Genomic DNA, 16,303 nt, shown 5'->3' with positions numbered 1-16,303 from the left:
TCTGCCCGATTCGCGTCTGCTGGATCTAGCTTCTCAATATTGGTTAGAACTTGTAATGCTTGTTTAAAATACGACTCAATAATTTGAGACTGACAATCTAATATAATAGGGTCATTTTCAAGATCGATTCTAGCTCTTAAACTTTGAATATTAGATTGCAGTTGATTCCGTTGTTGTCTGAGAGGTAGAAGCTGCGTTTCATTTGGTGGAGACATTTTGGGCCCTTAACGAAAGAAATGTAGCAAGTTAGAAATGAATTAAACGTGAGCTAAACGAGTTCTAGTTTTAATAAAAACACTCAAATGCATTAAGTTTCACTCAAGAGCTTAATAAGTGAGCTTTAATATGTAGATCGTTTCTCTATATGACAGTTTGAGTACTTACTCCGCTGTGCTTAATACTTAGCACGTGTTAAAGCTTACGAGTGTTTTACATGTGAGTTTAAAGCATGTGAAAGCTTTGCGATCGCTAATGAATGGTAATTGAGTCAAAATTTGAGTGGAAATAGATACTGTAAATTTACACACTCAAGTTGACTTAGGTTATGATAGGGCTCCACGTAAATGTCCACGATGATGTCTTGCAAATGCCAATGATGAAGAAGTCCGATGACGACTATCCAAGATGATTATGTAACGATGAAGAAGTCCAATGATGAATGTGATGATGATGTACGCTGAAAAGTCCAATGATGACTGTCCAAGATGATGTAACGATGAATGCAATATAATGAACGAATAAACGACTTTATATAGTTTTTAAGTTTTTATGTTGGGACTTGCGAAGTGCAAGGTCCTGTCACGGTCGCCAATGTTTGATCTGCCCAGTTGCAGATGGTACAAAACTCCAATGCTCAATAGCATGTGGAGTGGAGTGAGGAAAATTAAGTCTTCTCCTCTTCGAATTCCAGAAAGAAGTCTTTTTTATATTTCGTTTTCATGAGTTAGAAGCTCTTCATGAGCCATGTAACAGAAGCTTTTAGAACATGTTAATGTAAATACAGTGGTAGAAATTCCGATAATCTTAAACAAATAATATAAGAAATTTTAATATATACAAATCTAAGTTAACAATGACGTCTCCTCCAACAGAGACGTTTCCGACCCCATAAAATATATATATTCTTGATCAGCATGAGAAGCTGAGTCGATATAGCCATGTCCGTCTGTCCATGTCCGGATGTCATATCATCAAGGGGATCGGTACATCTTGAATATGGAGTTCCGGTATGGCTGGTTTTCATAAATCCATAGGTTCGAAATGCTGTCTATCGGTTTCTAATCGCAACACTGCTCCGCAAGAAACACGTACGTTTTGGAAACATTTGCTTAACCTTCCTCTGCTTATTATTGGTTGTACTAACAGTTAGAATAGACATTGTTTTTTTTAATCGATTCCATATATATATATATACATAGTTATTTTTTTTTATATTTTATTTTATTTTATAAAAATTGTATATTTTGTTGTCGTGTTGTTGTTGTATTCAGTTTTTTTTTGTGTAAACTATAAATTTAAAGTACAAATTTCTGCTTGAGTACAATACACTAGGCGGCATAAATATTTTGACGAAGAAAAAGTTGCGCATTTTGTTGTTTAACTTTTAAATTTCTTTATAGAAAATTATTATTTAATTTTCCGTATTGTGTATGCTTAATACAAAATTTAAAAATAGGAAAACAAAATTTTTTTGAAACAAACTTAACAAAATTATAATTCATTTAATATTTTAGAGTATGGCATAAGTATTTTGACAAGCTCTGTCATACTTAAAAAACATATTTTAGGCTTAACAAAATTAATTTAACTAGCTTATATTTAGTAAAATGTATAGCTTCAATTACTTTTTGGAGGCGTCGCGGCACAGAATCCACTAAATTTTGAAGGATTTCTGGAGATATCTCTTCCTATAAGGAAGAGAGCTCAGAAATCGTTTCTTCTCTAGTTTTGTTTAACGCTTCTGTTCTCTTGCGCTTCAAAAGAGACCAGACGTTTTCTATAATATTTAGATCTGGACTTTGGGGGGGCCAGTTTAGCGTTGGAACATCCAGATCCTTCAAAAAGTTGGTTATCATCTGGGCTTTATGGCATGGGGCGTTGTCCTGCTGGAGAATAAACGACAGCCCGATGAGCCGATCTCCGGAAGGAAAGGCATTTTCATTGAGGGTGGTCAGGTATTGGCCTTGGTTCATCGAACCTGAGATGGGAATGAAATCCCCCAGTCCATTATATGCCACACATCCCAGAACATCACAGAGCCTCCACCATGGCTCACTTTTTGACAAACGGGCCGTCTCTTTTGTCTTTGCTCGATGGGCAGCTTTACAAATACTTTTTTTTTTTGAAGAATTATACTCAAAGGAGCTTTCATCTGTCCACAAAACACTTCTGCAGAACTCCTTTGGTTTGTTTATATGCTCCTTTGCAAATGCTAACCTTTTTAACTTGTTAACCTTTGAAATGAAAGGCACATCCTTGGCTACATATGTTCCGAACTCTCCTTCTTTCAAGCGCCGTCTGACTGTCCTCTCGCTGATTGACTGACTCATATGCTGTCAAATTCTTTCAAATTTGAGGCTTCAGCAATACGTTTTTTTTTAAATTCCCGTAGTAGGACTCTGTCATCAGTCAGGGTAGTTTTCCGTTTTGCGACTGTTTTTTTAAATTTTTCAACGAGTTATACTTTTTGTCCTTATTTATTTGGTAGTGCACCGTTTGTCGAGACACCTGGTACTCTTTGGCAATGTCCACTATTTTTTTTCCGACGTGAAACTTAGCCACCATTGCCGATCTAACCTCAAATGGCCCCAACTGATTTCTGACCTGCATCTTATATGCTCGGCCATTTTTAGCCACGGGCGTTGTCGGAGATTTGAAACGCATCCTATTTTATGGGTCCTTCCTGAGCCATGGAAAGTTTTCTAACCTTTGTACGACGGTTTGAAAACCAGGCCTTGAGCTGCAACAAATGAAACATTCAATTCCTACCTTATATATGCATTGTTTTGATGCTTATAGTTAAACTTACCTGACGATCAGTTAGCTGCAATTTCTCAGCCAACTGTTGACACTTTTCTGGGGTCAAATACATATTTGATTTGAACTCAAGTTCCATCTCTGAGACTTGATATTCTGAATGGTTTTTACGACCTACAGGCTTTCTAGGAGTAACACTGCTAGGAGTGCTAGGACAGCTAACCAATGGACCTTCAGTAATAGCTAAAGAGATGAAAAAGAGAATTAGTTCAATAATTGTTATGGCACTTGTTAATGAAAAAATAACGATAGATATATTAATTTAAGCCTTTAAATTTATAAAAATAATCAACAAAACGAAATTTCTAAAAGGTTCCATTAAAATATACCTCAACTTTGGTATCAGAAAACAAATTATTTAGTCCAAGTTTTCAGACCCCAGTTCCTTTGCTACACCCATTAATGCATCGCATTCCCATCTCCCCCCGCTTTGGTTTGTTCTCATTGTTGGACAGGAAGATATTGAACTGAACCGCATTCAGAGTTTATGGCACCCGCAGTTTCAAACTTTTTCATTCAATTCAGTTAAGTTGATTTTCGCTTTACTTTCGCATTTTGTTGCTGCTTTTTGTTGTCTTGCCGGTGCCTGTGCCTCCCTTTCTACCTGGATTGTTGACCTGGCTTACTTCTGTTACACTTTGGTATAGACGAAAGACCTTCGTCCTGGTCCTGGACTCGGTCATGGAGCGCAGTCGTTCTGGCTAATGGTGTATATTGCATTTTACTCTCCTGCTGGCACTTAAAGCGGCATCCCCAGCAGATGGCACCGATGAAGGGAGTGGTGGGTTGAAGGCATTGAAGTGTGACACTGTTGCACACACACACACACACACACAAAGCTGAGATGCGGACAGGAGGGCTGCGGCTAACTGCAGGTACAGCTAAGCAAATATCCTGCAGGCAAGAACAAGAGCCGACTTTCAAGACCAAGTCCATCCAGCAGCAGCTGCCAACTTTGGCCGTGTGGAAGAAAGTGCAAAGTAACTTCACAACAGCTACAAACTCTCATTCCCTTTCACTTTTCCCTTTTCAGCCACAACTGCAAGTCCGGGTGCGGGTGTGCCAGGCAAATGCACAACTCGCTAGTTAGGGCAAGATTTGGCTCCTACTGCAATCTTTGATTAAATCACACAACAAACTGAGCAAGTTTACCAAGAAGCGAAAAGGAGGGTATAAGAAGGGTTCATGCTGCCAGCGGTTTGTGTGGGACAGATTCAAGTGGTTGGCCACAGGGCCACTGACTGCAATTAACTTCAATGCGAAAAAGGTGAGGGAGAAAAGTAAAGGCAAGTAAATAAATTCATTAAACGATTAGAATTCAGAGTCGTTTCTTTTTCTGTGCTGGAGCTTAAATATTCAGTTATCTGAATTACGGATTAAGTAGATTAATGTGGCAGTGGCCCGTGCCAGGTGCCAGTCAACATTGTTTTAACCACAACTAACTTAGTTTCTGCAAACTAATGAAGTCGAATAAAAATAATTAGCAACAGCAACAACTAGTATTAACTGCCATTTAAATACATACCAAAGTGTTATTGATTCTTAGAAATTAATAAGTGTAGAAGAACTTAGAACACTTATGAATCTCTACTAAATATTTGGCATCCTTCATTTAAACCAAAATCTCTGCTGTGCGAGGCATTGACCACATTATAAAGCACTTTCACTTCACTAATTAATGCACAACCTGCAACTATCCTTGAAACTTGGCCATGTCGGCCACATTAGTCTTCAATTTATGAAATGTTTCTATGATTTGGAAGTTTAACTAATTACACAAGGTACAAGTTATTTGACTTGAGAGGTAATACTCTCTTTATACATTTATTCTGTTTGGAAAGTTATTAATGTGTGAATATATGAAATCATTTATTGTAAATGGATTCACTTCACAAAGAATTTGGATATTCTTTCCATTCATGATGCATACGGATTTGTCTTGCCTGTGAGAACGCCAAACCGTTGCCAATCTGCATTGATACTTGATAACTATGACTTGCATATAACACTTGTAAATTTTGAATACACTCAGTGTATTGGACCCTCCCTAATCACTGCCAAGCTTCAATTCCCATTTGTCCGATCGGGGTGGGGTGACGGGTTTTGGAGTATCAACAGCCTTGGGAGCATGACAACGATTACATCTCTGACGATACCAGAAATTCTTATTGAAACAGTAGCAGCATTCCCAGTCGGTCTTATGAATGCGCCAACGGCGAGCCACTCTCATGAAAGATGGTGAACCACTGAAAAGGGGTTCGGCTGCATACTCCGATTTGCTGGCTTTGCAACGATTGCAATTGAAGCGCCAAACAAAATTGCTGTTGCGGCAGGACATGCAATACCAATTGTCACGAGCCGGTCTCCATCTACGGGGTCGACGTTGACGATTCTGCTGCTGCCGATCCTGTTGGTGTTCCCGATTGTTCGATGGAGCGAACTCTCGAGGATATCTATATCGGATGCCACGACCCTTGCGCGTTGATAGATATGCCGGTAAAACCGTTATAGTTTTTTCCATAAATTTGCTGGCATTCAGGCATCTAACGGCCATTTCCGCCATGAACGTACGTATATATGTAATGGTCGCCTCACCCTTTGATCGTCCATTTTGCTTATTTTTGTACACAAAAATCCTTGGTTTACTCGCATGGTCGACAGCGATCATTCCTACGGAACTAAAGAACATGAGAATATAATTTTTCGTCACACTCAGACGCATGCCCAGCACAAAGATCGTCTCTGGTTCCAGTTCGAATCGCTCTTGCCCGAGCATAATGAACGGGACACCAACAACGGACGGTAATATATTTGGATTCATACGTGTCGGTTCCTCTGTCAAACTGCTGGCCAATAACATACTGAAGCTCATGGATATGCCAGTCTGTTGTCGATGATATTGTTGTCGCTGTTCACCAATATCCATCGATGGCTGAACCACATTTCTGTTCATTTCGGCTAACCCGAAACGACTTGACCTCGAGCTCAATATCATGGTTGAAGATACCGCCATAGTTGCGGCCGTTGCCATTGTGGTCACACTGTGACGTCTACCCACGTCACGATGTCCACCAACGCCGCCATCTTCAGTTTCGTTCTGGTCTAGCCCTTGACCTTGAACTCTGCCGAATCCACAGTAGCTGCTTCTGCCCAATAACAATGGACCACGCGCATCTCCGCTGCCATCCTCAAACCTATATATGTCGCCAAAAGAACCGAAAGCACTAGCCGAACTGTTTAAATAATTTGGATGTAGATAGATTTGGGTTTGATGAATTCCGAAAAAATTTTGCGTGTACAAGGGGTTAGCATACATTATATTAACCGGGAAGTCCATAATGTGTAAAAGCCGTAGAAAAAAAAAAAAAAAAAAAATGCATGCCTTTTTTGAATCTGTGTTTTTTTGTACAACTAGTGAAACCTGCACGAACTGAATCCTATTGAATACTAAAAACGAATTGACTAACTACCCTGAACGCAGGTACTACATTGAAAAATCTGAGTGACATTTAAAATCTTTGATATTGTGATACACTAGAAAAATATGAAATTTAAAAATAAAGTAAAAGGGTGTTTGCCTTTAAAAATTTACAACAAAATGTATTAATATATCAATTTGAAAAGTTCTTTTGGTAAGCAATATATATATTTGTTCATTTTGCATGAGTTATGTAAACTTTCCTTTAGATAAATTGACTATATTTTCTCTGTACTTAAAAACTAAAAAACAACAAAATCAAAAATCCTCTCTTATTTGTCATTTTGCGCTTTAGTGCCTACTTATGCAAGTTCGCTTTAGCGCAAATTGGAAAAGTTGAGTGGAAAATTGATTCATAATTTTTGTGCATTTTCCCTGTAATCAGCAAAGTTTTCAGTATAAAATGAGCTGAATATAAATAATCGATAAGGATAATAATTTCATAAGTAGAGATAAGACTGCTTGCAAAACGCATCAGAAAATTTAACAAAGGAATCACTTTTCACAACAAAACAGAAATTGTACGGAGTAATCACGAGAGGAGGTTATATATATCCAATTTAAGTCATATCTATATAATTTACAATAAAAGTGAATGTATGGAAGTAATTTTAACTCAGCTTCTTTCTTTAGTCCCTAAAATAATGAAATTTTTGAAAAAGAGCTGTCAGCATATTTCTCTTTTTATTTATCAGTTGTGGCAGACAGAACCGCAATCCGTTGCCATTTTCAATAGAGGGAAATTGTGGCAGGTTGTTTACTATACAACAAAAAATAGGAAAAAAAAGGAGTGCATATGTAGTAACTGCCACGAAATCGATACGATATCAACATGGTAGCCAATTGCAAGGTATACTGTCTCTCTCATCACCTACTTCAACTTGATTCCTTTATTCGATGGATGTGCTCTACTGGAGGATGTGCTCAAATACATATTGTAGTTGTGGAAAGGGGCGGAGGGATTGCTCTGTGTGTGTGTGCCACAATGCGATACAATTTAGATTTAGATGCTTTGTCTGTGAATAGGGATTCCGGGAGAAGGAAAATAACCCAATCTTCATTCGTTGAATTCAAAATATGAACTGATTTTATTTACTAAAGTACGGAGTTTATATAGGAAATCTTAGGCTCTAGGAGGTAACAATTGTTCTTAAGGAGATCTTATTCTAGTACGACTCACCCCACGCATTCGGGGGTTGAAAAATTATTATTATTTTGGGCACGGCGTCGGCCACTTGACATCCTGCCGTTGTGATCGTTTGGGTTAGTTTACAATTACAAGTGTTTGTTCCCACAACATGTGTGGCTGATTGTATTTCTAGTCATATGCTAGGTTAGTTGTTTGTGACAAAGTACAGTTGTATTATATTTTCTTTAGTGCATCTGATTTGGTGAAGCCGCTTCAGATGAACACGATGTTTATTCTTAAACATTCTGCGAAGGGCAGCCAAATGGGACGTTTTGGAATTTATTTGTGTAGTATGTTATTAGTTTTTATTTAAGCGACCTTTAAATTGTTAGAAAACCATGCTTTGCCTCCGCTCGCCTCTCCTTAAACTCGATTGAACTCCGCTCGCCTCTCCGATCTGCTCCTGCGGCCACCTGGCACCATCCTTTTCGTCTCTGAAACTATGTTGTTGCTCTTCTGCTAACGTGTTGCCTCTTTGCAAATATTTCATTGCTCTTCTGCTGTCCTTTGTTGGCTAATTGCAACTGTTTCATTGCTCTGCTGCTGATCTTTGTTGCCTACTCGCAACTACATACAGCGTTTGCAACGATATTAGTGTACATACACACTGCCGAAATTACTACAGTTGCTCCACTAGCCAAACTGCCTTTAAAATCGGTTAAAAACTCTCCCGCCGCTGAAGATACTACAGTTGCTCCACTAGCCAAACTGCCTTTAAATTCAGACGCACGCATTTTTTATTTATAAAGCAATAATATTTTGCTTTAATTTTATACTCTGTCTCTTACCACTGGTGGGGGAAAACAAGAGTTTTTTATTTTGCTACCTTTATCTGATCTTATCGTAAGAATTCAGACCTTAAGGAGCTGATTGAACCTCTGAGTCTCTTACCACTGGTGGGGGAAAACTACAGAGTTCTTTTTTATCGAAGGACCAAACATGATCCATCCGGCTCGAAGGACCAAAATGAATAGGGATTCCGGGAGAAGGAAAATAACCCAATCTTCATTCGTTGAATTCAAATATGAACTGATTTTATTTACTAAAGTACGGAGTTTATATAGGAAATCTTAGGCTCTAGGAGGTAACAATTGTTCTTAAGGAGATCTTATTCTAGTACGACTCACCCCACGCATTCGGGGGTTGAAAAATTATTATTATTTTGGGCACGGCGTCGGCCACTTGACATCCTGCCGTTGTGATCGTTTGGGTTAGTTTACAATTACAAGTGTTTGTTCCCACAACATGTGTGGCTGATTGTATTTCTAGTCATATGCTAGGTTAGTTGTTTGTGACAAAGTACAGTTGTATTATATTTTCTTTAGTGCATCTGATTTGGTGAAGCCGCTTCAGATGAACACGATGTTTATTCTTAAACAGTCTGATTTATTTGTATTGAACGTGTGGGCGTGTTGCCGACGTCTAAGTCGTGATTGTCAACGTGTCTGAATCAGAGTCCTAATGCTGTCTGCCAAAAGGTGCTTCAAAATTCGATAATCTCTTTGGCAGCAGCAGCGTCTTTAAGTTGTCGTTGCCTTTAATAGGCATTAGTTTCCATCAAATAAACTCAAATTATATATACATATATGCAGTTAAACCAAAAGATATACAAAGGAAAAAATTGCACTCACTTTTGCAGTTATCAAGTGGACCATCATCTAAATTTCCAATATAAAAATTAATTAGAAGCTGTGGTGCATATTTTTTCATATCAGGTTGGGTCACAACTTCCTCGATTTCCCCAAATTGAACAAGAAATACCAATTGTCGATTACGTGGAAAACCACATATAATCCTATCCGCCTTAAGGTTGCGAGTAAATCCATTTTTTTCGACTATTGGACCAAATACGTCAAAATTCATTTCTACAAAACATAATTATATCGGATTATTTTGTGTACAACAAATTTATTTCAAGATTAAGAACATTTACCCCAAGCACTGCGAGCCGTTGAAGAAATCTGAAAAAACAATTTAAAGAATTTGAAGTCTTTTAATTGGACAATTTAGTTACATACATTTTTTCCTTGTGGTGTCAAGTTTGGAGTTGATTCAGACGTTTGTGGTGGTTGGGGAACTAAATCTGCTAAAATAAATAAAGGAATAAATACATTTATTTAAGACACCTCAAGGTAAGCTTTACTTACCGGCAGCTTTTCCATTCTGAAGTGTCCCAGTTGGACGTCTTTGCTGTAAGAAGTTAATGTATGAATTTTAAATGTGGCTAAATACTTACATACATATTTATACCCTTGCAAAAAGGGTATATTAATTTTGGTCAGAAGTGTGCAAAGCATAGAAGGAAGCATCTCCGACCATATAAAGTATATATATTCTTGATCAGCTCGACGAGACGAGTTCATATAGCCATGTCCGTCCGTCCGTCTGGATCAACGTAAACTCCTCTTAGACCGTTAGAGCTACCGAGTTGAAATTTTGCATGTAGGCTTGTATATACTCCAGGGGTTGTATATCTCGGATTCAGCCGGATCGGACCACTATATCATATAGCTCCCATACAAACCGCAAAGTCACGAACAGTGACTTTTCTCAATAACTTCGTTATTTTCTGAGCTATTGTCGTGAAATTTAATATTGGTGAGTTTATAATACATATAAACGACTATGCCAAATTTGATCAAGATCGGGAGACTATATCATATAGCTCCCATAGGAACGATCTTTCGAAAACAGTGACTTTTTTCAATAACTTCGTTACTTTTGACGCGATTGCTTTCAAATTAAATATTTGTTAGTTTAGTATATCTATTAATGACTTTGCCAAATTTGATAAATATCGGGTTACTATATCATATAGCTCCCATAGGAACGATCGGTGGAAAACAGTGACTTTGATCAATATCTTCGTTATTTCCAATGCTAATATTGTTGGCCGTTCTTTCGCAAGCATTAGCCTTTTTAGATAAAACGTTTTTTCACTTTGATGGCTATAGGTAAGGAAAAAGATACCAAAAAAGTTGCAAGGGTATACAAACTTTGACGCGGTTGAAGTTAGCCCCGGCCCTCTGGTTTAGATTACCTTGGGTTGAGCTGTAATAAAAACAAAAGAATAAATCGCAAAACATGTGTTAAATTGCTGAGCGACGCCACGCTGTCTGCCACGCCAGACAAATACATTCACATACATACATACATATGTATACATACATATACTGTATACACATATGTATTCACTTAAATGTTAAAAAAGTTTATTAAATAAAGGACATACCACCTGTTTTATTCATTTCAATTAGGAAATATATACAAATTAGTTATTAGATACTGTAAATTTATAAAAACAAAATTAAACTTGTAAAAAAAAAAAACTTGTTTAATTCCTTAAAATGTGCAAAGTGCAAGTCTAAAGTGTAAGTGCTGCCCATCAGTGGCAGCTTACGAGAAATTATGGGCAACGCTGTGGTACGGCAACCTCCGGTAAATAAAGAAGCGTCATTAGCGCTATTAGAGCGGAGAAGAAGATTATAAAATTGTTCTAATAGTTTGCTTAAATATCAGATTTTGGGTTTAGGTCACATATATACATTTATTTGTTTTTTCTTTAATATTAAGCGATAATTCGGGAATATCAACTTTAATGAGCTGAAACGATCCAACATAAAAATAATACGATTCTTGAGGTTATTCTTCAAGTCTCCAAGTAAATAGTGAATGGTGGGTGGAAATTGCCAACTACTAAAAAGGTAAGCACATACATACATATATTCAAAATGAAAATTATAGAAGGAATTTTTTAAGGTTGGGGAAAAAAGTGTTTGGAAAATGACAATATTAGCAATATGACTAAAAACATTTGAAAAGTTACTAACTATATTTCAAGAAGCAAATATCTGAATTACAGCCAATAAAAATGAGAGAAAGGAGATATTTTTACTCCCTTTAAACAAATTATAAAAACCAAAAAAATAAAAAACCAAAATAACATATTTCATTTTAGTAGTTGGCTGTCATAATTTTGTCGTCTCAGCTTCTAACGCTGATCAGGAATATATATAATATCCAAAACAAAAAAATGTATGCCTTTTTTGAATCTGTGTTTTGTTGTACAACTAGTCAAACCTGCACGAACTGAATCCTATTGAATACTAAAAACGAATTAACTAACTACCCTGAACGCAGGTACTACATTGAAAAATCTGAGTGACATTTAAAATCTTTGATATTGTGATACACTAGAAAAATATGAAATTTAAAAATAAAGTAAAAGGGTGTTTGCCTTTAAAACTTTACAACACAATGTATTAATATATCAATTTGAAAAGTTGTTTTGGTAATGTAGCAGGCTTGCTCACTTAAGACGGTAGTACCTCTCTCTCATGTCTCAGAGAGAGAACATGATCGTCTCTAAATGAAAGCGAAGTACGAGAGAGCGTCGATTCAGTCTGGGTTGAACGAGCTTGCGAATCGGTCGTGCTAACGAGGATAAAAATCATAGATCGCACTTACTTATAATAAATATATATATATAAACAATTCAACCGAAACAACTATCCGATTTAACCCTCGACCAACTAAAACAATGGCTAGCAACTTTAAACATGCCAACAAACGGCTCAAGAAATGAATTAGTGCTTCGTCTGTATAGTGTGCCAGTCGAAACACGTGGTCATGCCCCACCTGGTTGGAACAAACATGATAATTCAGAGCATAATTTAGACGACATCCAATTGATGCGGCCTAACCCAGACCAATTAAATGAAGCGTCAATTGGCGACGCAATTCCGAGAAGCGTACAACGAGAAGCGGTGAACTCCAATTTCAACAACAACAACGATGTCGCGTTGGTTCAACAATTGCTACAACAACTTCAACTGCTGATTCCTAGAATCGAGCATGGTCACGATTTGGGCAGATCTTTCCAGAATTTGGAAAACAATGGCAATGGCGCCACTGGCAATGTTATCGATAACAATGTAGTTAATGAGAATATCGATGACAGCAGCATTCCCATCAATGGCAACGCCACAGTCGAAACCAATACTCTGGCAACTCAAACGGCGAATCGATGGGTATAGCTTTTTCACTGGCGAAGGAAGTATTGATGGACTTCAACGGCGAGTCGTGCTCCAAAAAGTGGGTGGCTCAGCTTAAAAATATCGGTGAAGTGTATAACATGGGCAACACTCACTTACGGATGCTCTTCGTTTGCAAGATGAAAGGCAAGGCTTATTCATGGCTTCATTCGGAGGTTACACGTATTCGCGAGCCAGTAGCAGTATTATGCGAACAGTTAATGGCAGCTTTTGGAGAGAAGATGTCCAAGTCACAAATGCGTCGTCATTTCGAAAAGTGTAATTGGAAGTTTGGCGAAAAGTTTGCAGTTTATCTGGACGACAAACTAATGTTAGCCAACAATATTAACATCGGTGAAGAGGAGCTCCTTGATAAAGTTATCGAGGGTATACCTGACAAGGGATTACGCACTCAAGCACGGATCCAATGTTTCGCCAACCCTAAGCAGATGTTAGCTGCTTTCGCTGAGATACATCTAGAGGACATTCGACGCGCAACTAAAGATGAAAACGAAACTGGCAGAGCAAACAAGCTCCAAGAGATGCGCTGTCGTAGATGTAACATTAGAGGACACCTGGTGAAGGACTGCAACAGGCCGGACCGTGTACCAGGCTCTTGTTTCATCTGTGGATCCATGGAGCATTGGGCGGCCAAATGTCCAGATAGGAAGGGCAGCCGTGAAACTAATAGACTCAACCGTACGAACCAGAGCAGCAACAATTTCGTAAGAGAATTCATTATACATTTTGTAGATTTGCCAAGTAATTTCTTTATTGCAGCGTGCCTCATAGATTCGGGGAGTCCAGTTTCCTTAATCAAGAAGAAACATTTACCTAATCATTCATATCTTTATTCTGTCGAGCAATCTTATCAAGGGCTAAATGGAAGTCCGCTCATTACATTTGGAAAATTACTATGTTACGTTGTGAAAAATTCAATAAAGATTTACTTTTATTTACTCGTTATCCCAGACGAATCTATGAGTCGCGATGTAATTTTTGGAAGGGATTTTTTGACATCATGTAATCTTAAATTAGATTTAGATTCTTTTGAAAAAAGTGCGCTAGTAACTTCTCAAAGCCACGACAACGTAAGAAAAGTTAATTTAAAGAAATTGGAATGTGGATGTCTGAACATATGGAAAATGAAATTGGTTATATAAGTGTAACGGGTAATACAGAAAACGAAAATATTAATGCAAATGATAAAATTAATACAGAAAATATTAATGCAGATAAGGAAATTATTGAATACAATGTTATTGACAAAAGGATATGCATAGATAAAGAAATGACTTTAGAGTTTGAAAAGAATATAATTAAAGGTACAATGAGAAAAAGTATAGGATTGAAGAAATTAAATTAAAGGAACCCCGTATTGAGTCTGAAACAAATATGGAAGATAACTTTGAGAGAAGAATGTTAGAAATTTTTTACATCGACAATGAAAACCCAGAACCAGAATACGTGATCGGTGAAAACATAGATTATAAAACGGCTAAGAGTTTTGATAAGCTAGTCAGGGATAGGTATGTGAATGCGCAAAGACCGGATAAACCGAATATCAGATGTGAATTGAAATTAAGCCTAGAAAATTACAAACCATTTAGTTACGCACCAAGACGGTTATCACATTCTACAAAAATTGTTAGATGAATATATAAGAGAAGAAATTATCAGACCAAGCGATTCGGAGTATCGTTTACTGCATGTAGGCTTGTATATACTGCAGGGGTTGTATATCTCGGATTCAGCCTGATCGGACCACTATATCATATAGCTCCCATACAAACCGCAAAGTCACGAACAGTGACTTTTCTCAATAACTTCGTTATTTTCTGAGCCATTGTCGTGAAATTAAATATTGGTGAGTTTATAATACATATAAACGACTATGCCAAATTTGATCAAGATCGGGAGACTATATCATATAGCTCCCATAGGAACGATCTTTCGAAAACAGTGACTTTTTTCAATAACTTCGTTACTTTTGACGCGATTGCTTTCAAATTAAATATTTGTTAGTTTAGTATATCTATTAATGACTTTGCCAAATTTGATAAATATCGGGTTACTATATATATAGCTCCCATAGGAACGATCGGTGGAAAACAGTGACTTTGATCTATATCTTCGTTATTTCCAATGCTAATATTGTTGGCCGTTCTTTCGCAAGCATTAGCCTTTTTAGATAAAACGTTTTTTCACTTTGATGGCTATAGGTAAGGAAAAAGATACCAAAAAAGTTGCAAGGGTATACAAACTTTGACGCGGTTGAAGTTAGCCCCGGCCCTCTGGTTTAGATTACCTTGGGTTGAGCTGTAATAAAAACAAAAGAATAAATCGCAAAACATGTGTTAAATTGCTGAGCGACGCCACGCTGTCTGCCACGCCAGACAAATACATTCACATACATACATACATACATATGTATACATACATATACTGTATACACATATGTATTCACTTAAATGTTAAAAAAGTTTATTAAATAAAGGACATACCACCTGTTTTATTCATTTCAATTAGGAAATATATACAAATTAGTTATTAGATACTGTAAATTTATAAAAACAAAAATTAAACTTGTAAAAAAAAAAACTTGTTTAATTCCTTAAAATGTGCAAAGTGCAAGTCTAAAGTGTAAGTGCTGCCCATCAGTGGCAGCTTATGAGAAATTATGGGCAACGCTGAAAATTTGTGGTACGGCAATCTCCGGTAAATAAAGAAGCGTCATTAGCGCTATTAGAGCGGAGAAGAAGATTATAAAATTGTTCTAATAGTTTGCTTAAATATCAGATTTTGGGTTTAGGTCACATATATACATTTATTTGTTTTTTCTTTAATATTAAGCGATAATTCGGGTATATCAACTTTAATGAGCTGAAACGATCCAACATAAAAATAATACGATTCTCGAGGTTATTCTTCAAGTCTCCAAGTAAATAGTGAAAGGTGAGTGGAAATTGCCAACTACTAAAAAGGTAAGCACATACATACATACATATATTTAAAATGAAAATTATAGAAGGAATTTTTTAAGGTTGGGGAAAAAAGTGTTTGGAAAATGACAATATTAGCAATATGACTAAAAACATTTGAAAAGTTACTAACTATATTTCAAGAAGCAAATATCTGAATTACAGCCAATAAAAATGAGAGAAAGGAGATATTTTTACTCCCTTTAAACAAATTATAAAAACCAAAATAACATATTTCATTTTAGTAGTTGGCTGTCATAATTTTGTCGTCTCAGCTTCTTACGCTGATCAGGAATATATATAATATCCAAAACAAAAAAATGTATGCCTTTTTTGAATCTGTGTTTTGTTGTACAACTAGTCAAACCTGCACGAACTGAATCCTTTTGAATACTAAAAACAAATTAACTAACTACCCTGAACGAAGGTACTACATTGAAAATCTGAGTGACATTTAAAATCTTTGATATTGTGATACACTAGAAAAATATGAAATTTAAAAATAAAGTAAAAGGGTGTTTGCCTTTAAAAATTTACAACACAATGTATTAATATATCAACTTGAAAAGTTGTTTTGGTAATGTAG

General features: G+C 36.8%; 2 protein-coding genes and 3 long non-coding RNA genes across 6 annotated transcripts; 2 read left to right on the top strand and 3 right to left on the bottom strand.

The window, feature by feature from the left end:
- Positions 1–2,776: 2,776 nt before the first annotated feature.
- On the bottom strand, positions 2,777–3,387 carry LOC124460929. The gene is made up of 3 exons (XR_006954856.1): positions 3,366–3,387; positions 3,029–3,219; positions 2,777–2,959 (listed from the first exon to the last, which is right to left on the bottom strand). It is a non-coding gene; the product is annotated as an uncharacterized LOC124460929 (long non-coding RNA).
- A 1,440-nt stretch (positions 3,388–4,827) lies between these two features.
- LOC124460924 (transcription initiation factor TFIID subunit 15-like) lies at positions 4,828–6,527 on the bottom strand. The gene is made up of 2 exons (XM_047012517.1): positions 6,351–6,527; positions 4,828–6,269 (listed from the first exon to the last, which is right to left on the bottom strand). The coding sequence occupies exons 1-2, from the start codon at positions 6,371–6,373 to the stop codon at positions 5,084–5,086; spliced, it is 1,209 nt and encodes a 402-aa protein (XP_046868473.1). The 5' UTR covers positions 6,374–6,527; the 3' UTR covers positions 4,828–5,083.
- Positions 6,528–9,729: 3,202 nt separating this feature from the next.
- On the bottom strand, positions 9,730–10,954 carry LOC124460930. The gene is made up of 4 exons (XR_006954857.1): positions 10,936–10,954; positions 10,744–10,754; positions 9,851–9,893; positions 9,730–9,786 (listed from the first exon to the last, which is right to left on the bottom strand). It is a non-coding gene; the product is annotated as an uncharacterized LOC124460930 (long non-coding RNA).
- Positions 10,955–12,642: 1,688 nt separating this feature from the next.
- LOC111518617 lies at positions 12,643–13,707 on the top strand. 2 transcript variants are annotated; one of them, XM_047012520.1, is made up of 2 exons: positions 12,643–13,461; positions 13,544–13,707. In XM_047012520.1, exons 1-2 carry the CDS (start codon positions 12,730–12,732, stop codon positions 13,550–13,552), a joined length of 741 nt encoding a protein of 246 aa, XP_046868476.1. In that variant the 5' UTR covers positions 12,643–12,729; the 3' UTR covers positions 13,553–13,707. The 2 variants fall into 2 exon arrangements, with proteins under 2 accessions (XP_046868476.1, XP_023031724.2); XM_023175956.2 differs by having other exon boundaries at positions 12,644–13,461; positions 13,517–13,707.
- Positions 13,708–15,671: 1,964 nt separating this feature from the next.
- LOC124460928 lies at positions 15,672–15,944 on the top strand. The gene is made up of 2 exons (XR_006954855.1): positions 15,672–15,720; positions 15,780–15,944. It is a non-coding gene; the product is annotated as an uncharacterized LOC124460928 (long non-coding RNA).
- Positions 15,945–16,303: the final 359 nt, after the last annotated feature.

This window comes from Drosophila willistoni, unplaced genomic scaffold (genome assembly GCF_018902025.1).
Source record: "Drosophila willistoni isolate 14030-0811.24 unplaced genomic scaffold, UCI_dwil_1.1 Seg164, whole genome shotgun sequence".
NCBI classification, from domain to species: Eukaryota; Metazoa; Arthropoda; class Insecta; order Diptera; family Drosophilidae; genus Drosophila; species Drosophila willistoni.
The sequence above is the reverse complement of the archived record's forward strand: the minus strand, read 5'-3'. Positions and strand labels throughout refer to the sequence as shown.

What these genes read in the sequence shown, in the direction of transcription:
- LOC111518617 (XM_023175956.2), top strand. Translation starts at nt 12,730, where the DNA reads ATGGGTATAGCTTTTTCACTGGCGAAGGAAGTATTGATGGACTTCAAC.
- LOC124460924 (XM_047012517.1), bottom strand. Translation starts at nt 6,373, where the DNA reads ATGGACTTCCCGGTTAATATAAT. An exon ending in GACTTCCCGGTTAATATAAT is followed by an intron (nt 6,270 to 6,350) that starts GTATGCTAACCC and finishes TTATTTAAACAG; the next exon opens with TTCGGCTAGTGCTTTCGGTT.